Source organism: Vipera berus (assembly GCF_964194415.1).
Source record: "Vipera berus genome assembly, chromosome: 1".
NCBI classification, from domain to species: Eukaryota; Metazoa; Chordata; class Lepidosauria; order Squamata; family Viperidae; genus Vipera; species Vipera berus.
The window spans coordinates 235,875,111-235,901,646 of NC_138202.1; the positions used below are offsets into that span (position 1 = coordinate 235,875,111).

At 38.8% G+C, this 26,536-nt stretch overlaps 1 protein-coding gene across 3 annotated transcripts in view; it reads left to right on the forward strand.

Annotated features, from left to right (window-relative positions):
* SMAP1 (small ArfGAP 1) overlaps positions 1–26,536 on the forward strand; it is a 70,260-nt gene that overhangs the window by 11,418 nt on the left and 32,306 nt on the right. Inside the window, exons 1-6 of one of the 3 annotated variants that reach the window (XM_081335945.1) lie at positions 8,906–9,001; positions 10,708–10,841; positions 12,510–12,595; positions 13,651–13,726; positions 17,906–17,983; positions 20,504–20,584. In XM_081335945.1, coding sequence (XP_081192071.1) covers positions 12,513–12,595; positions 13,651–13,726; positions 17,906–17,983; positions 20,504–20,584 — 318 coding nt within the window. In that variant the 5' untranslated portion in view covers positions 8,906–9,001; positions 10,708–10,841; positions 12,510–12,512. Of the gene's footprint in view, positions 1–8,905; positions 9,002–10,707; positions 10,842–12,509; positions 12,596–13,650; positions 13,727–17,905; positions 17,984–20,503; positions 20,585–26,536 lie in introns of those variants that run through there. The other 2 variants (XM_081335943.1, XM_081335944.1) reach the window with 2 other exon arrangements.

Consider the following 26,536-nt stretch of genomic DNA (forward strand, 5'->3'; position numbering starts at 1 on the left):
AAATAAATAAAATAAATAAATTAAGTCCTACATTAGACTAAACAAGAGAAAGATGTTTCAGACGCAACTGTTTCAAAGATTGTTATTTATGCCTAGGTTTTCTACAAAAAGTTGACAGTAATATGTCATTCTCTAACACTGTACCTTAATGTGCTCAAGATAACCATGATAAAATGAGAAAAGATTAAAGATTGGAATTGTGAAACGGAGTGAGCAGGGGCTCTGGAAATATTTGGACATCCTTTGAGGGGTGCAAGATGAGTAATTTAGCAAAGTTGGCCATGTTAGTAGAATACTAAAGAGTCTATAACAAGGGTGTCAAACTGCTGGCCCACGGGCTAGACGTGTCACAAGGAAACCACACCCACCCCTTTGCCAGCAATGGGAAAGAAGTTCCGATACGTCACACGATGTCCCGTGACATCATGAGTTTGACATGTCTATAAGATACCTTTCAGCTGTGGGAGAAAACAAAGGAAATAATGTAAAACAGAGCATGTGTCTTTTATTTCAGAGAAGAATAAGAAAGCATGTCACTTTAAGTTTGATCATGTTATTTAAATCCTTACCAGCTCCTTACATATTAATTACCGTATATACTTGAGTATAAGCCGACTCGAGTATAAGCCGAGACCCCCAATTTCACCCCCAAAAACTGGGAAAAGTTGTTGACTCGAGTATAAGCCGATCCGCCGTTCTGCATGCCTCGGAGGCTGGATCCGCGCTCTGCAAGCCTCTGGGATCCTGGGAGGCCTAATGCAAGCACCAGCCCGCCTGCCTCAGGTCTCCCCCACCCCCAGATACTGGGCTTCAGCACAGCTGGCTGTCTTGCCAAAGAGAAACATCTGGGAAGGAAAACCCTGTCTTACCTCTTTCCCAATTCTGCCTCTGCCCTTCCTCCTACCAAGGTGTTCTGGGACTAGTTCCCTAGCCTTTTGGAGCTTTTGGTGTTCGCCCATCAGCTGTCTACGGGGAGGCAACAAAGCTGCCTCTCTAGGCTTTGAGAAAAGGCCCCTTGCACAAAAGGCAGCTTCAGGACGAGCTTCCAAAAACCCTTTCCTTCCTTAACGCCCTCCCCACCTTCCCCCAGAAAGCCATATTTCTTTTTTTTTTATTGAAAATTTTTATTGAAGTTACAATATTATCCCCTCCCCAACCCACCCCAGAACCCCTCCCCCTCCCCCATATTTCTTCAATAACAAAAACATAAAAAGCTGGTTGGGATGTACTCGCTGATTTCCCCCCCCCCTTTTTTTAGATGCTAAAACTAAACTCTCCCTCTGCCTTCCAACCAATATCCCTTTTTAAAATCTTACCTTGGCTCCAGATGGAAGAGTAGAGGAACTAAGCTAGTAAGGAGAGAATTTTTTTCTGCAACTTTTTACTCCTGAAGTAGTAGTAGTAGTAATAGTAGTAGTAGGAATAATAATAATAAATCCCTAAAAGTTGTGCCAGAAAATGGAGGACGCTGGGTCTTTGCAAGTTTTAGCTATCTGTCAGACTGCCTGAAAAGGGCGGCCTTCAGGCAGCCAGGCGGACAGCTAAAGCTTGCAAAGACCCAGCGTCCTCCATTTTCTGGCATAACCTTCGGAGATTACTTTAAAAAAAAAAAAAAAAACCTTCAGAGGAAAAACAGCTGCAGAAACATTTTGTCTCCTTGCTGGCTTGGTTCATCTACTCTTCAGCCAGGAGGGAGTCCAAGGCCTAGAGAAGGAGAGCTTTGCAGCATCCCTATGGACAGCTGATGGGCAGACAGCTGAAAGAAGCAGGCAGGCAGGGCGCGGAGGAACGGAGACCTGCAGGTCTCGGACTGCGGTGGCTTGGGAGAGGTGCGCGCGATCCCGGAAGCACCAAAGCCTCGGCCGCGCACAAGTCCTCGGTAAGTTTTTTGTTGACTGGAGTATAAGCCGAAGTGGAATTTTTCAGCCCAAAAAGTGGGCTGAAAAATTCGGCTTATACTCAAGTATATACGGTATATAAAATGAAACCTGTAGTCATTTTCTGGATCTCCAGACCAGGTAGATATAAGTGATAATAAGCCACTTATCCTTAGGGAATTCAAATCCACATAGAGTATATACGGTAGTTCAAAAATAACATGGCAATATTCCTAACCCACAGAAATAAAATGGCTGATTATAGAGAGAGACACTAATTTCGGGGATAGAAAGTAAAAAAAAGCTATCTTAAATTATGGAGGTATGTATATTAAGGTTTTGTAAAGCTTCAGTGGAATTCCTTTTTTAAACCATAAAATATAGGAAAAAACTCACTAGGTTTGGTTTCAACAGGCTTATTACAGCACAGCAAGACATTTGTCCAAAGGGTTTGACAAGAATGTGTCTGACAGTCAAGAATGCGTTATTTACTGTCATTTGTTCAATGCATCTTATTTGACTTAATTAGACTCAGCCCTAAAGAAATTGAAGCAGTCAAAACATAGCAGTTGACATTTCAAAGTTCTACTTTGGCATAAGTAGTAACACAAATTAACAAAACATGGGGCTAAAAAAAATAGCAGAAAGTACAATGAAGTCAACTCTGTGGTTAAAGAAAACTATCAGCAGTTGGGCTTTCAGAATTTCCCGTCAGTTGAATTTTAGCTATTTAGGATATCCAGGTTCTGCATTATTTACTGATAAACCTTCAGGTTTGAACACTTAAAAAATCAGATTGCTTTTTCACCAAGGATTTAGGCCAGGCATGTCAAACTCGCGACGTCACGTGACATCGCGTGACATATCGCGATTTTTTCCCCATTTGCGGCAATGGGGAGGGTGAGGTTTCGTTGTGATGCATCTGGCCCGCAGGCCGTCAGTTTGACATGCCTGGTTTAGGCAGCCAATTTTAGATTGTGACTTAAAAGTGAAATCATTTACATTTCTCCAAAGTTTCTTTGCTTTGTGTACTAGAAAGATACACAGGGTAAAAGATACCAAGTCTTTAATTTTCATTTCTATAAATTCAGGTAGCTTAGCATGCTGCCATGGACCTATTTCTAATGGAGCCTTTCCCCTAAAAATCAACAACAAAAATTAGACTTATAAAACAAGGTAGTGCTAGGTAATGTCAGAAGAAGTGAAAGAAATACACTGTTTTTATGCTTTTTACCACAAATGAAAACCTGCTTAAGTAGATTTTTTCTTATTATCAGCTGTCCTAATCATATGCTTGTGTTCTAAAGAGTGACAGAAGCATTTTACTATTTTTATTATACATTTCACTATTACAATGGAAATAATTTTTAACAAAAGCAGTATAAAATACTGCATATAAATCAATAAAATATCTATACTCTCATATTACTTCAGAATAAATGTCAAGCCATGACTATGTTATTTTTTTAAAAAATAACAGTCTGCCTCTGTCAGCTCTTTGAGGTAGACCAGGTAAGGAAAAACAAATACTAGCACCCTGATTGATATTGATATGGACTATAACAGAATATTGAAAACCTGACATTTATCCTTCTCTCCTACTAATAACAAAAAGAAACAATTTTGAGTTGATTTTCCACTTTTTCTGATTTTCCTAGGCTAAACTAACTACTACTAATTGCCATGTATTTTAACACTGTCTCTGTATAGCCTTCTACAGCCTTCAACCAGAAATATTACTACTGGATGTGGATGATACTTGAAAGCTGATGCTTTCATTTGTAATAGCCCGCTTCCTGTTTTATGTGTTTATGTTTGTGTGTATGGCTGAGTGCATGCATGCATAAAATTGGCTGAGTCTGGAGATCTTGTGGATACCAAAATATCTGTGGTGCTCATAAGCATCACATTGCTTTTCCCATCCTTGAAATAAGTGCAACAATAATGTAACTTTCTCAATAAGAACTTGATGCATTTAAAACATCAATCTTATTTTTTATACAGTCATAGAATGTGTACTTTTGTTAGTCATATTTTTATTATCTTTGGTTTCATATAATGACAACAGAACCCCACCCTTTAATGGCTTATAGGTTAAATTACTCATTATGTGCCTCCATATACTGTGCCGCTAGATGGAACCATTAACCAAGTGAATTGCTCGGGTAATCAGTTGGCTTTAAGTTACAATTCCTTCAACATCAGGAAAGGCTAGCTCAGGGGTAGGCAACCTCGGCTCTTTTATGACTCATGGACTTCAACTATGCTGACTCAGGAATTCTGGGAGTTGAAGTCCATGAGTCATAAAAGAGCCGAGGTTGCTTACCCCTGGGCTAGCTGTTAGTAAAGAGAGAAACTATAGAACCCTCTGGGATTGGCAGATGTCAAGAAAGCCATTTTCCTGCTTCCTACGCCAGGAGTATCACAGGGAACACTGTGGTCATCACTTTGCATTTTATCCTGTAGCTAAATCAGTATAATAAAGATAATCCAAACTACAGAAAGATGAGTAATATTCAAAGTCATTCAGAGTAGATATTACTAACAGATAATCATTTTTATGTCAATTGAAATTCTGAAAACTGTAATTGCTGCCTTCTATCAATAAGCAGTAATGTGGAAGACGACATTTTCATTTTAAGGAAAAGTTCTTTTCACAAAAATGTGTTCAAAGTAAGGCTCTTAGCGTTAACTATAATTCAGGAAAATATTTTGCTTGTCTTTTGAAATTCTCCCCCCCCCCATGTTCTTTAATAGATCTTTTGAACCAGAGGTCCCCAACCTTTTGGGCACCAGGGACCGGTTCCGTGGAGAAAGGTTTTTCCAAAGACGGGAGGGTGCATGGTTTTGTGTGCTGGAGGGGGCTTTTCTTGTTTGTGTGGACCAGTGGCCTGGTATTGGTCCACGGACTGGGGGTTGGGGACCCCTGTTTTAAACAATATTTATATAGAAGCTAGTTCAGTTGGAATTAAAGTCATATTTACATTTTGGCTTCTATTACAAATGGTCTGATCTCCATCCAAAAGATGTGCATAGTTCAGTATTGCAATCCTCTACATACATATTAGTTATAACTGGGTGAAGAAAGGCAGAACTTAAGGGATTGTTGGACATGCTATGTTACAGAACATAACTATTACAAGTTTTTAAATAGCTTGCTCTGTTTTATAATAACCTTTGAAATGCATCTGAGTAATTTTGATGCAATTTATATTCGTTTAAGATACATAAAGTATGTTATAGTTAAGAAGACCAGATTATAACAATGCAAAAGGATTTCTAATAAATAAAATACACAACATCAAAGATTACGTCTGAATCTTAAAAATACAGTTCCTTCTCAAATTAGGTATTTTGGTCAAGGGTAGAAGTACAGTAGTGCTTGGAAATAGAAAAAGTACCAATTTAGTCTTATGTATAGATCCAACAAAAATAAAACCCTACTAAAATATCAAAAGGTGCTACTGCTGTGTTTTTTTTTCCTTCAAACATTTGTGCTGGAATTTATGCAGAGAGTTTTTATTGACAGTTCTCAGGCTTTTTGTATAAAAAACTGTATATGAGAACAACAACAAAAAATTAGAAGCTTTTCTTCTTTCTGAAGATAGCAGTTTCTCTTTCTATTTTTCCTTTCCCTTTGTGCTTTTACTTTTTCCCAGATACTCATGGCCTCTGAAGATCTGGGAAAGCTTATATTCTCCCAAGATATCTAGGGAGAACTTTTCAAATATTGGGGCTGTCATTTTCAGGGTTCATCTTTTTGAACAGCAGCCCCAAGAGACACAATTGTTGATTTCCTATCCCTCCCATCCTGTCAACCTTCCCACTGTGTGTATGTTGAAAGCAGTAACAGAGGAAACTTGTGCCGCATCTCAGGACCCATTAGGGTTGTCTTCAAGTTTTTTCAAGGAATTGAGAAATGTGCAGATTTTAAGGGTGGAATAATACAGTAGAGATCAGCAGTTTCCTGTTACTATTGATGATTGGACCACCTTCCCTCTGGACTTATAGTGCTCATTGGGCAAGTAATTCTTGCTTGTCATCATCCTTTGTATTCTGGAAAGATAGCTTCCCCTTAATAGCAATAATATTTAGCACTTTACAGCACCCTCTGGGCAGTTTATAATGTAGTGGCATTATTTGCATAAAGGTAAAGGTAAAGGTTCCCCCGCACATGCGTGCTAGTCGTTTCCAACTCTAGGGGCTGTTTCAAAGCCGAAGAGCCAGTTTGTCCGAGGACGTCTCCGTGGTCATGTGGCTAGCATGACTAGACGCCAAAGGCGCACGGAACACTGTTACCTTCCCACCGTAGTGGTCCCTATTTTTCTACTTGCATTTTTACGTGCTTTCGAACTGCTAGGTTGGCAGAAGCTGGGACAAGTAACAGGCGCTCGCTCTGTTATGCGGCACTCGGGATTCGACCCGCCAAACTGCCGACCTTCTGATCGACAAGCTCAGCGTCCTAACCCACTGAGCCACCGCGTCCCTTTTATTATTTACATATTTCCCCCCCCCCCAAAAAAAAAAAAATCTGGGTTCTCATTTTACCAACCTCGGAAGGATGGAAGGTTGAGTCAACCTTGATCCCTGTCAGGATTGAACTCCAGGCTGTGGGCAGAGTTTGCCTGCAAAATGGCATTCTAACCACTGTGCTACCAGGGCTCTGTAAGAAAGCTGGCTCCACAGCAGTTCCTATGGAGGTACAGTTTATGGGAAGGCTCAGTACAGAGAAGCACCATCATACTTTCCACTCATGGATACTCGCAGTAAGGGCAATCCCTAAAAGCACCAAAGATGGAAATGCTAGTGCTACTTGTCATTTTATTCCTCAGAAGTCCTCTTAAGTCAAGGAAAAGAAGAGGCATAGCTATTATATTTCCTCAGTCTCTGTGCCAGTTTCTCGCGTAGTTCTGCGCCCCTAAGAAAGCGGATGAAGAAGAATAGTTATTGGGAGGAAAATGGCAAAGAATTAACACCCAGGGACTCCAGGAAGGTTTTATGTCCCTTTTTTCCCCTTTGTTTTACCTAGTAGTTTCACTCTTCTACATAAGAAAGTCCACGACACCATCGTCCCCCAAGGAAGAATTCAGTCCCTGTAAATTTCGAATGAGTTGTTTGATCAAGGGGAAGCCAAAGTATTCCCATTAACTTTAGATATAGCAGCGGACATCGCCTCCCCAGTTACACTGATTAGGATTATGAGGTCTTAGTGAATGTCTCTATGTGCAAAGGAAAAAATGTTTAAAGGTTTCCCCTGTCCAGTTACAACCGGCTCAAGGGGTGGAGCTCATCTATGATTCTCAGCTGAGGGAGCCTGTATTGTCTGATAGACGCTTCCGTCATCATGTAGCCAGCATGAAAATACAGAAAGCAGTAACTTTTCTGCCGAAGTGGTACCTGTTTGTTCACATTTACATACTTCCACATTTAATGCATCATGAAGTCACACTAACGCCCAAGCAAAATGCTGACAGTACATACAAGTGTAAGCTATTCCTGGACATACATCTTTATTGGAGTTCTGTTTTGAAGCTTTGATGTCTAAATATGTTGCCAAGACTACCTTTCCTGTTTAATATGTAGTTTAGCTTCACTGATAGTGAACATAAGTTAAAGACATGGAGAATCTAAGTCTCTGATTTTGTGTCCTGGTTCAGAGTACCGGTAGTTCCTTCTGCTTGACTGCAGAGAAACCAGCTCCATTTTGTGGTCTTATTTATCCCTTGGTTTTTCTCATAAGAGTTTTCATTTTAAAAGCTGTGGTTTACCCCCCCCCCTTTCCCCTAATCCCCCTTTTCCTTTGCCAAATGTTTCAATAATAAGTTTAGGTACGTCATGTATTATGGTTTATTAATGTTCTGTTAGCTTGTCTGGGAGACTTCTGGATTGATGGGTAGAAACGCTTTAAACAGATAAGCAACTTCAGTTCTAGCAATGTCTGAATAAACCTCTTAAAACCCACTTGAGAGGATAGAAAGTTTCCCTTAACCAAACAAGCAGCTCTGTACCAGGATAACAACACAATCATCAGAAGTATTTTTATCCCATTTTTCAACTGGAGAAAGCTCCTAGAGCAGCTTACAAAAATCAATAACGGGAGTGTGCTGACTGAAGAGCTTTCACACATATTAACTGTAAATCCTAAGGAGCTATAGAAAAAAAATAGCTGGAGGGTTAGACACAAAAGCCGCTTTACTTTGAAATGGACAATTTATAATTGTTTGCTGGTATAAAATTGTATGTTTTGGTTTCGATTCAAGATTCTTCAACCTTAGTATGTTCCGTAGGGTTAATAGTCTCAAAAATTCAGAATTAAGACTTCAGATAAAGTTGTTTGGGGAAAAAATCAGCACATGTACAGGCTACCTACGATTTCCAACAGATTGTATATTGTCTCCTTCTATAGTTTTGACAGCACTTTGTCTACAGACCTCTCTTCTAGACAATACATGATAGCTTAAATCTTTCCATTTGAACTAATGTTTCTGGTGACATTTTGTCTATAATTGATCTTGACAGAGAGATGGATTTAGGGCTGCATTCAATCTATGAATAGTTCATCCTTGTCTGCAGTACATGTGGAAATGGGCTAACTAGGTCGAAATGGATTTTTTTTTTAATTTTTGGCTAAGTGCAACATTTTTTTCCTTGCAGGTGTCCCATAAATGGGGTGACGTCATCAGGTGGCAGTTCTGAAAATCTTAAAACAATTTGCATTTTTAGTAGGCTTGGGTGGGTTTCAGAATGGAAATGGATGTATTTTCATTTACAGACCCTTAATATATTTATTTCCACATTTATTTCATTACAACTTTTTTTTCCTAAACGCTTTCTGCTGTGGTGTTACCCAAAATGGATGTAATTGGGGCACTTGTAAGAGCTTGGTTTTAAGTCTATAAAATAACAGTAAGAGCAGAACTCTTCACTATGCTTATTGTTTGCAGATTACCACTTGGCAGACCTCTACAGGATTACCTGGGCCTTTATAAAGAAGGATGCCTGAATGATTTTGTTAGTTTCTTGGCAGACAAAGTTAATGTGATGAGCGAAACAGGATCTAATGTTATTATCTGGATCTGTTTGAGCTTCCTAAGCCAAAGATAATAGATAAAATCTTCTGTGATGTGAGTTATGCCACTGGTAGGCTTGGCCATGTTTCCCTGGCTCCATCTGGCAGTTGGGTTGGAGAGGGTGAGCAGCTGGATCTGGGAAATGTTCAGTGCTTTTTTAAAAACTTTGTGTGTTTGTGTGTGTGTGTGTGTGTGTGTGTGTGTGTGTGAGAGAGAGAGAAAGAGAGAGAGAGAGAGAGAGAGAGAGAGAGTCATACTATCTATTTTAAAAGAGATATTTGTATTCTTTTCTCCCTTGAAGACAAGCTTCTTTGACCCAACTGTTTCTGATACATTTTAAGGATGGTTTTTGAAATGGTGGTAGTGGCTCAGCAACTAGATGGAAAAACCAGGAGAGTCAAGGCTGTTGCAGAGAAAATTCTGGAATCCAGGGGGAGGGGGGGAATGTAAGAGAGTAATTCCACCTTAATTATACTAGGCATACAATATGTTGTGTGGGTAAATTACTTTTGGTAGGCTTTCAGGTTTCATTTACATTAAGCTACTAGCAATAAAGAACTTTCTAGAAAATGTTTCCTTAGATTGCCAACCTCACAGGTTCTGACAGTTACAGACAATTCTAGAAAAAAATGGTTTATCTTGATTCCTGCCAGTCAAGATTCAGACCTAGTGAAGGAAGGACCATCTGGACCTTGATCCAAGGAGCTCACCTCTGCTGGTTCTATTAGATTTCTCAGCAACATTTGAAACCATCAAGTATATTATCTTCCTAGATAGCTTATAGGGGCTGGGAATCGGGGTCCTGTACCTCTGTTCTATCTGAGCGGGCAGTTGCGGTCTGTATTCAGGGGATAGGAAGGATAGTGTTTAAGGCCATGAATATTTCAGTACAAAGTACTATAAGGTTTAGCGCCCACCCTGTACACATGAATCTGCTGGGATAAATCTTCTGAAGATTTGGGGATGGTGTCATCATTATATGGATATTACATAAGCTCATAAGCCTACAGAGATCTATTATTGCATAGCAGCGGTTAGGCCCACCCTGTACTCATGAATCTGCTGGGATAAATCTTCTGAAGATTTGGGGATGGTGTCATCATTATATGGATATTACATAAGCTCATAAGCCTACAGAGATCTATTATTGCATAGCAGCGGTTAGGCACCAAAATGCCATGTTTTAAGTATGCCCATCTGGCAAGAGCACAGCAAAAAAAACCCAACTTGGTATCCCTATTCTGCCTAAGCGGTGATAGAATAGGTGTAGACCATAGCTGTTGCAGCCTGTGTATGGACCTCCTTCCAGATGTTCAAGCAGCTCCTTTCTTTTTGGCATTGTGCAAAGCTGTTAAAACAGCACTGTTGTACCCTACTCTTATGCAGGATTAATTTTTTCTGCCATCTGCACAATTTCTGTTAATTATGTCCTCCTTTTGTTTTTATCTTTTTTTTATATCCTGTGCTACCAAGAGGTTAGGTGTTGAGATGGGTTGTAAAAAATGAAATAAAAGTAGAAGAATCTCACAGTGCAACAAAGTAGATATTACACTACTGAATTTCAGTGATATGATCCAGGCATGCTCTAGGGACTTTGCACTGATTGCAGTGGTCCTTAATCCAGAGGAGGCTGAAAACAAGTTTTTATTTTTATAAGATAGATAGATAGATAGATAGATAGATAGATAGATAGATAGATAGATAGATATTTAAATACTGTGGGTATAATACAGTTGTTTAATTTCATACATTTCTTTTAGGTCCACGATGGGCTTCCTGGAATACAGGTGTCTTTATTTGTATCAGATGTGCTGGAATACATAGAAATTTGGGAGTGCATATATCCAGAGTCAAGTCTGTCAACTTGGACCAATGGACACCAGAACAAATACAGGTTAAAAAGTTACATTCAAGTTATATTATGAGAGATTTTGGGAGAGTTTGTTTTAAAATATATGTTAATTTAAAGGAATATTCTTACTTAGTAGGGATGCGGTGGCTCAGTGGGTTAGGATGCTGAGCTTGTCAATCAGATGGTCGGCAGTTTGGCGGGTCAAATCCCGAGTGCCGCATAACAGAGTGAGCGCCTGTTACTCGTCCCAGCTTCTGCCAACCTAGCAGTTCGAAAGCACGTAAAAATGCAAGTAGAAAAATAGGGACCACTACGGTGGGAAGGTAACAGCGTTCCGTGCGCCTTTGGCATCTAGTCATGCCGGCCACATGACCACGGAGACGTCCTCGGACAAGCGCTGGCTCTTCGGCTTTGAAACGGAGATGAGCACCGGCCCCTAGAGTTGGAAACGACTAGCACGCATGTGCAGGGGAACCTTTACCTTTACCTTTACTTTTTTATTCTTACTTATTTTAAATATTTTTTTTTAAAACTAACAATTTTTTCTAGGTAGTTGTATAATTATTTCCTGAATGCACTTTTATGTGGGAACTGCATCTTGCAACAAGTTATTTTAAGTGTTCAAATTAGAAGTTTTCTTTCTAATCTTAGTAGCACCTTGTACATAACAAGGATATTGGCGAAAGATAGATTGTGCAAAAGGTTCTGAATCAAAGGTTCTGTTCAGTCCTTATTTAATCCATTCCAAGTATTCCAGAAGTTTTCTTACTTCAAATTGGATCTATTTCAAGTATTCTGGCAGGTCAGAATAGCACATTCTGACTTCTAGAAAATTTGGAGAACTTTAGTGTCTAAATATTCAGTTTTTCAAGCTTACAATATAATGTTCTACGTAGTAAAATACTTATCCATCAATTTTTAATATTCAAAAATGGTGAACTAATGTTTGTTTGTTTTGTTTCCATGATTGATTTTTTGTAAAATGTTTATCCTCTGTTTTTTGTTACATAAATTCTGTTGTATAATTTCTGTAAAATGTTCATGTCTGTTTTCAGTTCTACTGCATATTGCTCCTTGTACAAACAGAAAGAATAGTATGCAGCAAGATAATCCTTATTTGCTGCCATATGGCTTGATATTTATGCAGATGTTTGTAATCAGGGTCTAGAATTATTTGTTTTATGATATGAGGCTTTCAAACAAAATTAAAAACTCACTGAGCCTACCAAACGAATTTTAATCATTATGCCTATGATAAAATTTAAAAACAAAATTCTAATATGCGGAATTCTTCATTCACTTGTTAAAATGGCTGAAAATGACAGTAGGAAAGATGATTTCATTCTGTACACAATTCTGTGCCTGCATTGCCTCTCATGGGGATATTGATGGTTTGGAGTGAGAGGCTACTCTGTCTATCATGGATGTCTCAGACTTGCAAAGAGCCTTACATTCATAATAATAATTGAAGAACACTATTAAAACATTCCAATAACTGTTATCATATTACGGGAATGATCATTAGCTGCAAAAGTAGTAACCTGGGCATCTATACACCTTAGGCTTTTATAGATTTTTTTTACATGTTTGCTCATGAATATGTCCTATTCTGTCTCATAACAATGACGTTAATGTAAAATGACTATTATAGTAGCAAGTTTATCCTAACATGCATTAAACTAAATTGAACTTTTTTGTCATTGCTTTCAGTGCATGCAGGAGATGGGAAATACCAAGGCAAGATTACTTTATGAAGCTAATTTACCAGAGAACTTTCGAAGACCTCAAACAGATCAGTATCCTTTTTTGCATTTCCATTTTTGAGGGACATTGGAGTACTTTTATATGATGATGATGTTAAAATGGATGCATGCATGCTGCACAATGGCCAAATATAAATGTCAGGATTCTCAAAGGTGTAAAAGTACTTTTTTTTAAAAAAAAATAGGCTGTTTAAACTTAAAACACTATTTCCATTTTAGTTTGATAAAGATAATATTTACTTCAGGAATACAGGAAGACAGGATAAAGTGTCCCATTGCTTAAATGTAAAGTTACTAAAGATGTCTGTGGTACATCTGGCATATTTAAACTAAAGAGCCAAAGTTAGCATATTAATAGCGCATTAGAATTTACCATGGTGGTGGATTTTTGAAAGTGGAAGGTTTAGAAACTTAAATCTCCTCATGCAAAAAAAAAATTATATTGAGGAAATTGGTTGAACTCAAACTAAATTTATCTTATCTTATAGAACAATCCTTCTCATCACCAGTATTCCAGCTTTGACCCCCATGCTTCCAGTTTTCCAAACTAGTTGAGCAAGAGCGAATCCAATCAGTAAGAAATCTAAATAAAGCTATAGATCCATCATAAATTCTAATTTCCGTTAGTGAATATGCTTGGAATGACAAGTTTAATTTATTCTAGCGCCTTGAGGGGAAGTGATGAAATACAGCTTTGTAAAGCATATTGTGCAAGTGGGGCTATATTAGTAAAAAAAAATGAACTCCCATTTTTAAACTTTAGTCTGAATAGAAAAATTGGAGAAAATATGTGGTATTTGTCATGTATCAAAATGATTATACCAAGGTTATAAAATTATGAAAATGTGCCTTTACAAAATCAAATATGAGAAAGAACATTCTAGTATACTAATGAATATTGAATAGGCATCCTAAATTTGAAGCAGTTCAGTTCTGGCTTTAGAATTATTATATAAAATTACAGTTTCTGCACTGGAAACTTTTGTTGTATGATAGCTTTTGTGTGTATGTTTGTCTCTGTGCACGCATATGCATGCATCTTTTTTTTGTTTTCTTATTTTGTCTTTTCCTTAAACTAACTTATTCAGAGCTGTGGAGTTTTTTATCAGGGATAAGTACGAGAAGAAAAAATACTATGACAAAAATGCCACCCATGTCACCAGTGTAAGTAAATATAAATTATTATTCTCTGAATTACTCTGAAGTAATATGTGCACATGAAAACATAATTATATAATATAAATATTATTAATGTTAATTCATATTGCTAAGCACATTGATTTGTGCTTCTTAGATTGTAAGCCGCCCTGAGTCTTTGGAGAAGGGCGGGATATAAATGGGATTTTTATATATATATATATAAGCTATATATATATATATATATAAGCTTGGATATATATCTATATCCAAGAGGTATGAAATATATTATTAATACAATGTTATTATTAATAATATTAATACTATAAATAGTATTACATACATCTAAGAAGAGGTATTAAATATATACCAGAGAAGTAATCCCATTATAATAGAAACAAATTTTAGTAACACTTATCTCCATTGCTATAATTGTATACTTGGTTTTACTTGTATAGATAATTAAATATCTTGATGGATATTTGAGGGCTTAATTCAGTGAGAACTTTCACCTCTAAATGTACAGGATGGTATGTTGTGAAACATGAACACTGTTTCTGAGTACTTTACTTTTGTTAGACAGTTTACAGAGTCTGAAATAGAATCTAACTCTAATCTTAATCCCTAAGGACAATACATTAGGTGCTTATATTAGTTTAAGGGCTGTAAGAAGAGTGGAAAAATCTGGAACAGGGTATGGAAACACAGTGCAGAAGAACAGGATAGATCTGCTGTTATTAATGCAAAAAGAATGAATATTTCAATTAATTCATAGTGGAAATAGGGTAATTTATCAGTTGTGAAGTTAGTCACATGGTTGTTAAGTGAACCTGGCTTCCTCATTGTCGTAAAAGGCGATCACATGACCCCAGGACACTGCAAACGTCATAAATACATGCTAGTCGCCAAGCATCCAAATTTTCATTGAGTGATCACGAGGATGCTGCAATGGTCTTGGGGGTGTGAAAAACGGTCATAAATCACTTTTTCCAGTGCCATTATAATTTTGAATGGCCACTAAACAAATGGTTGTAAGTTGAGGACTACCTGTTTGCAGCTTGCGCTTGAGATGGGAACTCAGTACCTAATTCTCTGGGTTCTCTGGGTTATAGTTCCTTGATACTTTTCTACTCAGAAAGCGTTGTATACATTGGATTTTCCTTGCAGGACTGGCCACTTGCCTTTACTAAAAAATAGTGTGTAGTCGACATAAACTGTAGTAGAACAGTTTCAGGAAATCTTTGAGGCTTTTGTAATTCAAAGAGCACACAGTAGATCAGGGGTGTCAAAACTGGTGGCCCATGGACCGGATGTGTCATGCACAGGCTATGCCCACCCCGGCTCTGCAATACGTCACAATACGTCACGTGATGCGATCAAGTTTGGTACCCATGCTGTAGAATGGTCTCATCATGGAAGCAGAAAAACTTCTCTCCTTATAAACTGGTTATCATAGTGAGTAAGATTGATCACAAGACACTCAATTTTATCAGAAGGGAAATGATAGAGGTCCTTGTTTGCCTGCTTCTGCTCCTTTCACCTCAAATGTTTTTCCTAAGCAAGGAGTCTCACTTCCACATAAAAGTGCTGGTCTGCACTACTTACTTGCTTATTTTTTTAAAAAAAATCCTCCGAGCTCAGCACAAACTCCAAAAGCATTATTCTAGATAAATGTGATACTGATCTCTTTGCTTTATTGTACACTTATCTGGCGTTTATTAATTAAATGGACTCTTTTAAGAAGATAAATTGAGGCAGATGTCCCTATGAGACGGCATTATTAGAACTGTGCATGCATACTGATGTCCATGGTGTTGCATTGTTTATCTCTGGTATAGGCTGTGCAGTGATGCTAGAAGGGAGGAAAAAAGTTAGGTCTGGCCTTTCTGTGAGCCATATGGGAAGAATAAATTGAGAGGCACACCTAAAGCAGTCTTCCTCTAGCTGGATTTCAATGACAGGTAGTCCTTGACTTATGACCATTTATTCAAGGACCATTTGCAAGTTACAGTAACACTGAAAAAAGTGACTTGTGATTAGTCCTTGCACGTAATTAAGACTGTCACAATGTCCTCTCGGTCACCTGATTGCCACTGCAACCTTCCCAAGGAGCTTCTGACAAGCAAGGTCAATGGGGGAAACCTAGTTCACTTAATGAATGTGTGATTGATCATAAGTTGAGGACCGACTATATCAGACATGTCAAACCCGCGATGTCACATGACGTCGCGAGACGTATTGGGACTGTTTTGCCATTGCCGGCAATGGGGTGGGTGTGGCTTCCGGATGACGCAGTTTGACACCCCTGGACTATATCAACTTTAAACATCTTCAGCAATAGCTATGTTGACTGAATAATCCTGGGAGCTGATATTCACAGTATCAGTACTCATATTGAGTAAGCCTGCTTAGAGTAAATCTTAAACAATGTTTCCTATTGTCATAGTACAGCAGTTGTGGCGTAAACATTTCTGCAATCACCTTGTCCTGACTGAGGTTGGACCCTTTATAATAGGAATGGGGAGCTATGGCCCCTTTATGACTTGTGGACTTTAACTCCCAGAATTCTTGAGCCAGCAGGAATTTCCAGCTTGGCGGCCCAGAAGGAAAGGGAGGAGCAGGGAAATATGCACACGTGCAGCCCATGTATGTGCAAATGGGTGCACACACAGCATTGACGCTAGCGTGCATGCCCAAGCAGGCCACGCATGCCCACGGTGTGCTGGTGCCCTTGCAAATGGGCTGCTAGCACCCACGTGACGTTGGTGATGGTGCTAGCGCACCCGCGCATGCGCATACGGGGCCACTAATGCCCACATGGCGGCGCTACCACAAGTAGGGGTGCTCATCTATTCCAGTGGCCAACAGGCCACAGCCTGGTAGTGGGTTGCAGACCATAGGTTGGAGACCCCTGCTTTAGAACATTGTATTTGATAAATAAGGTGATCGCAAGCCTAAGAAAAGGTTTTGCTCATTTCTGAAGGAGCTACTGCCAGTCAAAGTAGATCCAGTATTTGGCTAAGTAATCATTCTTCTGGTACAAGATTCCTATGTCCCATTACCTGCATGGTTTGCTACAATTCTAATTGGACTGAATAGGAGGCAATGCAGTAGGGAGACTACAAATGGAATATACTTAAAATATGAATACAGGAAGAAGTAATTTTAAAGTTGTCTTTCCTGTGTAATTTCTGTTCCATGTTGAAAAGTTTTTAAGATTCGAATTTGGGGAAAAATTAAAGTTTATTGCTACCCACAGTTAACAAAAGACAAGTCTTTTTGATTGTGCTTGTGTATGGTAACATGAACATTTGTGGATGTCTCATGTATGACGATCACTTGCATTCCTACACTGACTGAGCAATACTGTGGGTAAAGCAGAAAATAATACAACAGATTGTGGATTATGTAGAAATGCTCACAAAATTACAAACTTCCTTATAATATGCTTGTTAGTTTATGATTAAAAGGCTCTTGTTGATTAACAATAGTTTCTCCTTGCTTTCAAAAGAGGGTTAGGGTTAGGGTTAGGTAGTTATATATTTCGTTTAGCATTATTATTATTTTTTCCTTCATTAAATAAATCCGCTAGAATGAGCAAAAACAAAGATTCCTTTGCCTGTTTCTCTACTCCTGTAGGATAGTATCCTTTTTTTAGTTCAGGACATTAATAATTCATGAGTCATGCTGGATAAAACTGAACAATGGGATGAGAGGCTTAATTATTTTCTCTTGTGTTAGTGATGTGATCTTATCAGACTTCAGTTCTTACTTTATATTCTAGCAGATTCATCCATTTGAGCATTTACTATACCCTGATCAGATTTTAACCTTTAAAAATGTCTTTAGTAAATTTTGAAAGGGCAGTTGAATCTGTGTAGCATTCTATGTAATAATTAATTTATGTACCTCCAGTTAAATACTAGGTTGAACTGAAGAAGTCATTGACACTCATTTATCTTGTTTGAAACAGAATTTTTAAAAATATTTTCAGTAGCAAAATTAGCCTAAACTTAGTCTCGTCTCTTCTCTTCTCTTCTCTTCTCTTCTCTTCTCTTCTCTTCTCTTCTCTTCTCTTCTCTTCTCTTCTCTTCTCTTCTCTTCTCTTCTCTTCTCTTCTCAAAAATTGAAAGCAATAAAATATGCTGGTGGCTTTACCGTTGCCTGTCATATTGTCTTTTTTCATCTTTCATCTGCTTTGTATAGATGTCTTCCTCTGATGCTGCTCAGCCTCAAACATCTTCTCCTTCTCTGCAACCTGCCTCTGAGCAAAGCAAAATGGAGGTATTCCCTCTTCTTGGTGTTTATGTTGTGTTTGGTGCAGATGTGTTCTACTTTTGTTCTGAATGGCTATATGCAGGCTAATGCATTTGTTTGTGGCTTACTGTGTGTGAATTTAGCTGTAGTTGTTCATTGTGGTTTCTATGATGCATGGCTTTTAGCATAATGCAAATTCAGCCAAAATGGAATTATATTCTGATATATATTTGTAATTTGTCTTAGGTAGGACTAAAAGTATTTTAAGTCAAACCGTAAATGTTATTGTATTGCATGTTGTAAATCCATCCAAAAAGAATTTCTCCTTGGACTTTTAACAGGTCAGCTTGAACCATTTCATAATAGCATACAAGTCTGTCCTAGCGTCATAGTTCTGATAGATGAAACCCATTAAAGAACTTCAAGGCAAGAATTCCTCCTTAAAGAACATTTTATTCAGGAAACAAAAGGATTGGCACTACATAGTTGAACCCAAAACTAGATTCCTTTCCCCCAGATACAAAGTAACAAATTGCAAGTCCCACCCCCACAAAGCAGTCATAAATCACATTCTCCAATTAGCCAGGAGCGCGGGCTCTCTCCCTAGCCCGCCAAAACATTATCGGTTTGTGTCCTTGAGTTCCCATGGAGCTGCATTGTTATTATGGCTAGCTGAGCTCAAGCATTCACCCCATCCCCCCTTCAACGCCTAATTTCTAAACAGAAGAAAAAGCATGTTAAAAGCAAAATAAAAAAGGCTGCAATTTCCATCAGTTGTCAGAGCGGAAACATCCAATGTTATAGTGTTGACGCTTAGATTTGCAACTTAAATTGTTTCTTAGATAGATTTCCTCAAAATAATTATTGTTATGAAGATAATGGATTCCAAGCAGAATTGCCAAGTTATTAGCATAATTTTGAAAACGAATTATTAATTAATAGAAAGCATTCCTCATTTTCAGTCGTCTGTGTACTCATTCAGTAATCCTCCATCCTGAACATGTTTTCTTTGAAATAAGATCCTTTCATTTCAATAACACTTATTTCCAAGTGATTTGATTTGGGATTTTAGGCTGTCTTTGTATAAATAATGAAAATGTCAATTCCACATACTTTCCAAAATGAGAGCCGGCCGCAGTATCTTGGACTACCTCTTTATTGTTTTGTTAGTCTTGAACCTGGTTTAAATTACGTCCACTGGGGTTTTCATATAGAGCTTGAATTGGAATTGTAGGCTTTTAGTTATTTGTTTGCTTGTTTGTTTGTTTAGAGTATTTGCAGGCCATTCACTCCTTTAAGGCTGGGGGGGGGAACCTACACAAACAATCAAAATGACTGAAGACTAATCCCTTGTCAGATGAACCACATAATCACATTCAAATGTATTGTTATATAGTCATTTTCTGAATCATGCTGATGCTTTTTAAGACATTCAGCGCATTGTGCAATTTTTAAAAAATGCAACAAATAAAATAGTATAGTGAAATAAGGGCAAAAATAAAAACATCTCTGTAGCAGGATAGTTACTATTAAAATAGCTAGAATTGGCGAGGTGCCACAAAAAGGGTTCTATTTTATATACTATCCAACCTGTCCTTTTTAAATCATGAGACATACCTGAGTCTCTGGGAGTAAGCTTAGAATCTACATTTTCATCGAAGAAAGAGGAAGCCTTGCAATGCAGAAAGTCAGAATTATGTGTTCATTGATAGAGAAGCCTTTATTGATCAATATTAACATTATCAATTGTGTTGGAAACAAATTGAAAGCCAGGACAATTGGTTCAAAATCAGTGATATGGGAATCCTAAGGTACACATCAGGTAAGTATGTGGGGTGAAGTTTTTGAACTCTTTAAAAGTGACATCCTGTATAGAACATGTTATAATAATCTGTCTGACATGTATCCCAATCATCAGATCACAGGCACTATGTATTATCAGCATTATCGCGAAACCTAATCTCAGTGCTCCAAGTGTTTTTCTGATGACATCTTATATAGAAGATGTAAGAATGCAGTATACAACCTTTTAGAAATCTTCTGGTGTAATGACATCAGGACTGAACAGTAATTCCCATACCATCTCTGACAGTTTTTAGCTAAATAAACCATGCTATCAATTCCTGTTAGCCAAACATCTCAGGATAAAATGATCTATAAGTCTCAAAATCCCACAAAACCAATAGCAGTGGAAAGGATTACTATGATGAGACTATGGAGAAAGCCAATGGAAAATAGAGAAGAGATATATTCAATTTTCTAGTCTTTCTGCTGCATATTAAGGGGAGTATGCTTAATATATTAGATATTTGAAGTGCTTGCAAATGTAGTATATGGTCAGGTGAGCCTTGTAATGTAACTCTTAAGATATCATATAGTACATATATAGACCCATATATACATAATATATGAAGATTGCAGTTCTGATAGAAATACATGTCTTTCTGAAATAGATATTTCAATTAAGTTTTAGAAGTTAATATAACTGACATTTTAAAGATTTATTATATACAATATAATAATGTTTAATGGAACATCTTTCCACAGAAGGAAAAAGAAAAGAAGAAAGAAGAGAAAAAAAGGGACAAAGAACCAGAAAAAACTTTGAAAAACTTAGGAATTGAAAAAGTAAGATTGGTTTATTTGTATGTTTTAAGATTATATCATTATTCATAATTAATAGTACATAGTGTTGTAAATTCATTGCAGGTTTTTTTTTTATTTGATTCTCTTACTGTTACAAGTCTTGGCCTTTTGGCTAAAATAACTTTTCATAGTTTTAGTTAAGATCACTTGACTTAACTAGTTTCAGAAGCATTAAATCTGAATATTTTGTACAATTGTGCTTTAAAATATGAATTGTCTTAACATCTTAAAAAGAAACTTCCAGGAAATGCCTGGGCTATAAACTACATTGGAAAGTAGGGGGAAAAATTGGAAAATTGAAGCGAATGATATGGACGTTTATTTTATTTATTTTATTTATTTAGTTGCATTTGTATACCGCCCTTTCCCTGAGGACTCAGGGCGGTTTACAGGGAATTAAAAATCAAAACATACAAAAGTTAAAACCAGTTAAAAAGCATTAAATTCACCCTGTACACTAAAAACCCCAGTTAAAATTTTCTCCTCAGCCTGGGCCCGAGAGCTCAAAGAGCCAGGTCTTCAGGCCCCGGCGGAATGATCGGAGGTCGGGAGCAGTCCTCAACTCCACCGGCAGCTGGTTCCAGAGGGCATGCGCTCCCACTGAGAAGGCCCTATCCCTGGGTGTCACCCGCCGGCAATCTCTCACCGGCGGAACCCTGAGCAGACCCTCCCTGTGGGAGCGCACTGGGCGAAGGGCGTTTGATGCCGGCAGCAGGTGTTCCCTCAAATAACCCGGACCCAGGCCATGTAGGGCTTTATAGGTAATAACCAGCACCTTGAATTTCACCCGGAGGGCAACCGGAAGCCAATGCAGCTCGCGGAGTAGAGGTGTTACATGGGAGTATCGGGAGACCCCCATTACAACTCGCGCGGCCGCATTCTGCACCAGTTGAAGCCTCCGAGTGGTCTTCAAGGGCAGCCCCATGTAGAGAGCGTTACAGTAGTCCAAACGGGAGGTCACAAGCGCATGAGTGACTGTGCGTAGGGCGTCGCGGTCCAGATAGGGACGCAACTGGCGCACCAGGCGAACCTGTGCAAAAGCCCCCCTGGTCACGGCTCCTATGTGATCTTCAAAATTGAGCCGTGAATCCAGGAGGACGCCCAAGTTGCGAGCCCTATCAACGGGGGGGTAACACCTCACCCCCCATCATTAGAGGTGGAATAACTTGGTTAACCCGAGACGCCGATATGCACAGCCACTCAGTCTTGGCGGGATTGAGACGAAGCCTGTTTCTCCCCATCCAGACCTGAACCGCCTCCAGGCACCGGGACATCACGGAGAGGGCATCACTGGGTTGGTTCGGGGTGGAAAGAAAAAGTTGGGTATCATCAGCGTACTGGTGATACCCCACCCCAAAACCACGAATGATCTCGCCCAGCGGCTTCATATAGATGTTGAACAGGAGAGGCGAGAGAACCGACCCCTGAGGGACTCCACAAATGAGAGACCTCGGGGCGGATCTCTGCCCTCCTGTCAACACCGACTGCGAGCGGCCCTGGAGGTAGGAGGAGAACCACCGTAGAACGGTGCCTCCCACTCCCAACCCCCTGAGACGCCGCAGCAGGATACCATGGTCGATGGTATCGAAAGCCGCTGAGAGATCTAATAGGACCAGGACAGAGGAGCAACCCCTGTCCCTAGCCCTCCAGAGATAATTCACCAGCGCGACCAATGCCGTCTCCGTGCTGTGTCCGGGCCTGAAGCCCGATTGGTACGGGTCCAGATAATGTTTATGTTTATATAGTCATGAGGAAATAAGATTAGCTGGAGGGAGACTATTTTTTTTCCTAATAGCATGAATTGCATGGATATTGCAGCCGGAAAGGTTAACAGTGTAAAAGGTTTGTGATGGTTCCTCTAAAAAAATGAATTCACAAGGAAAATAATAACTTTTTCATTATTTTAGTCGGAGTAGGGTGTTAGGTGTCTTCTTGCAATTTTCCTTCTGTACTAATAATAGCTGATAGTTTATCTTGAAAGGAGTAGTTGTGCTTTTTTTTAATAAGAGAGATCCTGGCTTGAGTAACAACAATCTTGAGAGTTCTAAATTTGTTTTATGAGCTGTACTGTCACTGTTGCCATTTTTTTTAAAAAAAATTACTTTTGACCTTGGACAAGGACATAGAGAAGGGGTAAAGGGATGAAAATTATTTTGTTTTGTATGACTTGTACTTTTGTTAATAAAAATGGGCAAATCCTATGACATCAGTATTACCCTCTAGTCCAGCCTGTTCTCAACATCCTGTTTCAAATTGCCATGTTTTAAATTCCTTGCTTTTATTTATAGTTTACAGCTTTTTCCCAAAAAGTTTTTATAAGTTTTTTTTTATTCATATCATCTACTTTGCTCACACTAGCATATAGTTTTCATGGTAATAGTGAAACAAAGCAGCATAAATAAAATACAGGTAGATCTTGCTTACCGACCATTCATTCAGTGACTCTTTGAAGTTACAACAACTCTGAAAAAGGAAAGTTAACAACTGGTTCTTGTCACAGCACATGTATTCTCTCTCTCTCTCTCTCTCTCTCTCTCTCTCTCTCTCACACACACACACACACACACACACACACGAGTCCTTTCATATAATTGTGATTTGGCAACCGGCTTGCACTTAAAACATTTGCAGCATCCCATGGTGACATTATTGTCGTTTGTGTTCTTCCCTGCCAGTTTCCCATAAGCAAACTCAGTCAGGAAACTGGCAGAGAATGTTGCAAGTGGCTCTGGTAAATTACTTGAGTGTGTACCAATACTCAACTCTATGCATTCTGTTTCTGAGGCATATACTTCATCTTTTCTGCTCCTTCATCTCCTAGAGCAGAATTTCCCAACCTTTCGGTCTTGGCAGCCTGGAAGGAAAGAGAGCAGCAGGAAATGTGCATGCACAACGGCAGTAGCATGCACGCACATGCACAAGTGGGCTGCATGCACCCATGGCCTGCATGCTTGTGTGCGCATGTGCAAACAGGCTGCTGGCGCCTGTGTGATGTTGGCAGTACTAGCATCTCTGCGCATGTGCAAATGGGGCCAGTAGTGCCCTCACGGCAGTGCAATTGCAAGTGGGGCAGAGCTCGCCAGCTATTCCTGGGGTCAACAGGGCATGGCCCGGTACTGGGCTGCAGACCACAGGTTAGGGACCCCTGTCCTAGAGCTTCTTAGTAAATCAAGGGGTTCCTTGGGATCTAAGATCGAGCATAAGTTATCCCATATCCTAGCAGCTAACCAGAGTCATGGAAGAGCACCCCATCCTGCTTCCAGGTGCTTGTTGAGCAAATCTGTGTGGTATCTGGAGCATACCATCTTAAATTGATTAATCATCCTGAAGGAGTCAGTTCTGGCTCAGGCTAGCTAGTTCATTGGAACAAAATGTAAAACCAAAAGATTCAGACTTGCATTGCAATGCTGTTGCTACCATCTTACCTGTTTTCATTCACCTGTTGCCCCAGATGATCTTGCAGTCTACCCAACTGCACTTTATGCCACCATGCTATCCTTCTTACCTTTAATATTCTCTGTTGTTCTTTTTATTCTTTCTTCGCCTCCCTTTTCACATTCTCCTTTCTATATCCCATTCTTTTCTGAGTGTTCTCTTTCATTATCTCCCAACTTCCAGATTTATAATTATCCATGCAATTTCCTTTCATGAAGGACCGCTGGCCTCTGTCCCAAACCAATTCTTCCTCAGCATACCTGACTTCTTTCTATTTCTAAGCATGACGATTAATAAATAATCTGTAATTGGCCAAATTTGGTGGTGGTGGTGGGGAAAGGGACTAGCCATTCTGGTCTAAACAGCAGATATTGGAGAAAGGAGGAGGGACTCAATTCTGTTAAACTTTTACCTCAATAACTTACATTTCTTTAATTCTGATACACATATTACTTTCATTTATTAATGGACCAGCATTGTTTTCTAGTGCAAATTTATTGCCTTTCAGCCTTTCACTCTAGCTGTCAAGGGGTTCATCACGTAAATGATGATAATTATAGCTTATCCTTTATTGGGTTAGCAATCAGCCATTATATCGGCGATTAGTTGTTGGTTGCTTCTACCCAAGTTACTTCTTCTGTTACATCAGAATTATGCTGGTTCGTCTCAATTTGAATGTGAACTGAAAAAAGGTTTTAACTTTCCTGGGATACATCATTTCCTCTGCATCTGTTTGCAGTGCAACATGAATAGAGCCTGACTTCTCTTCAGTGCGTCAGATTCACAGGGAAAGATGATACGTGTGTGCTTCTTTTTCTGTTTGTGATCCTTTGATTGCTTCATAACATAAACCAAGAAACACTTACCTTTTCCCTTACAATAATATTCTTTAAATAATCAAGTCTGTCATTCCTGGCTGGTGCTTTGTTCCTGACTTTTAAAAAAAAAACACAACCAAAACAGTGTTTATTTTATCTGCTGGTTGAACACATGGTGGGTGGGTGCCTATATTTCAGTGACTGCACTTCTGTGTTACGCTCAGTATAGCCCAGCCTTAATGACACTATGAATCATTAGTTTAGAAAGAGCAAGTAAATAAAAAGTATTAACAATAAAATAAGCTACAGACATTACTATTGATACTCTAGGTCTTTTGCTTGTGCTTGGTACAAATAGCATACATCTCCTGATGTTCACCTCTTTCATATTGCTATGCCTGATAATTACGTTAGTTGAAAATCACAACTCTGATGATTATTGTTTCAATTCAGCTGGTACTAAGAACATATTTAGTGAAGCCAGCTGCTGTGTTTGCTGCTCCCTGTTTATTATTTTGCTTGCATGAGTTTTGTAATTTTGAAAAGCGGCAATTTTCAGAGTTCAGGACATGCTTTTTGCCTGGCTTAATTATTCATTGGCTGTCTCTGCTGAATAACGTGCAGTAGCATTAAGTGCTCTTTTGTTACGCTGTTCCAGTGAGCATTGGAAGGCTTACTTGATTCAACTTCAAAAGCACTGTGGAATTAAATTTTCGTTTCCTTTTATGATTGAAAACCTATAGAGAGATTCCAGGCATATTCATTTGATGCAAACTGAGTATTGTTTGTAGAGTCTGTTTGCATTTAGAATGCAGTGTATATTTATAATTTCACTATGCAGTGCTGTCTTGGATCAACGAACACATTACAAGCAACTTTAAATATCTCCTGTAGTAACAAGGAAATGCTAAGCTGAGAAGAGCTGACTTGTGCTTTGAAAATGATCTCGGATTATGCCTTAGAAGAGCATGACATTTGGCCACATTCTACTTCTGCAAATATTGGTTTTAAAAAGTGTTTTTCTATGTCTTGTTATTTTAAAACCCATATGTGAAAAATCCATTGGGATTAAATTCTGTTGATGTAATGTTTAATTCTTTAATCAGGAAGAATTGTATGCTAATAAATTTAAACTCTGCATTCATACAGTATATGAATAATAATAATATCTCTTATTACTGGTATATCTTATGTTGCAGCATACCAAAGAATTGCTTATGATCCTTGTAGAAAATGTTCGGTCTGAAATATTGTGTCATGGTTCCAACAGATGAAACCCTTCAAAAGAACTTTGAGGCATTATTTTCTTTAAAGAATCTTTTATTCAGGAAACACAGTATCGGCACTACATAGTTGAACCCCAAAACTAAATTCCCCTGCCTTGGATACAAAGTAACAAAGTACAATTCCCACCCCTAATAAACAGTCATAAATCACATTCCACAATTAGCTTGAAGCGCGGGCTTTCTCCCCAGCTCTCCAGCCCGCCAAAACATTATCAGCTCCGGACCCATTTTGTCCTTGGATTCCCACGGCAGAGTTATTATTATTATGACTAACTGAACTCTCATTGCAATCCCCCTCTCCCAGCACCAACTAATCCTAAAAGCCTAGAGAAAATAGTTGCATTTTCATCTGTTGTCAGAACAAGAACATCCGATGTTAGCAGCGTTGACATGCG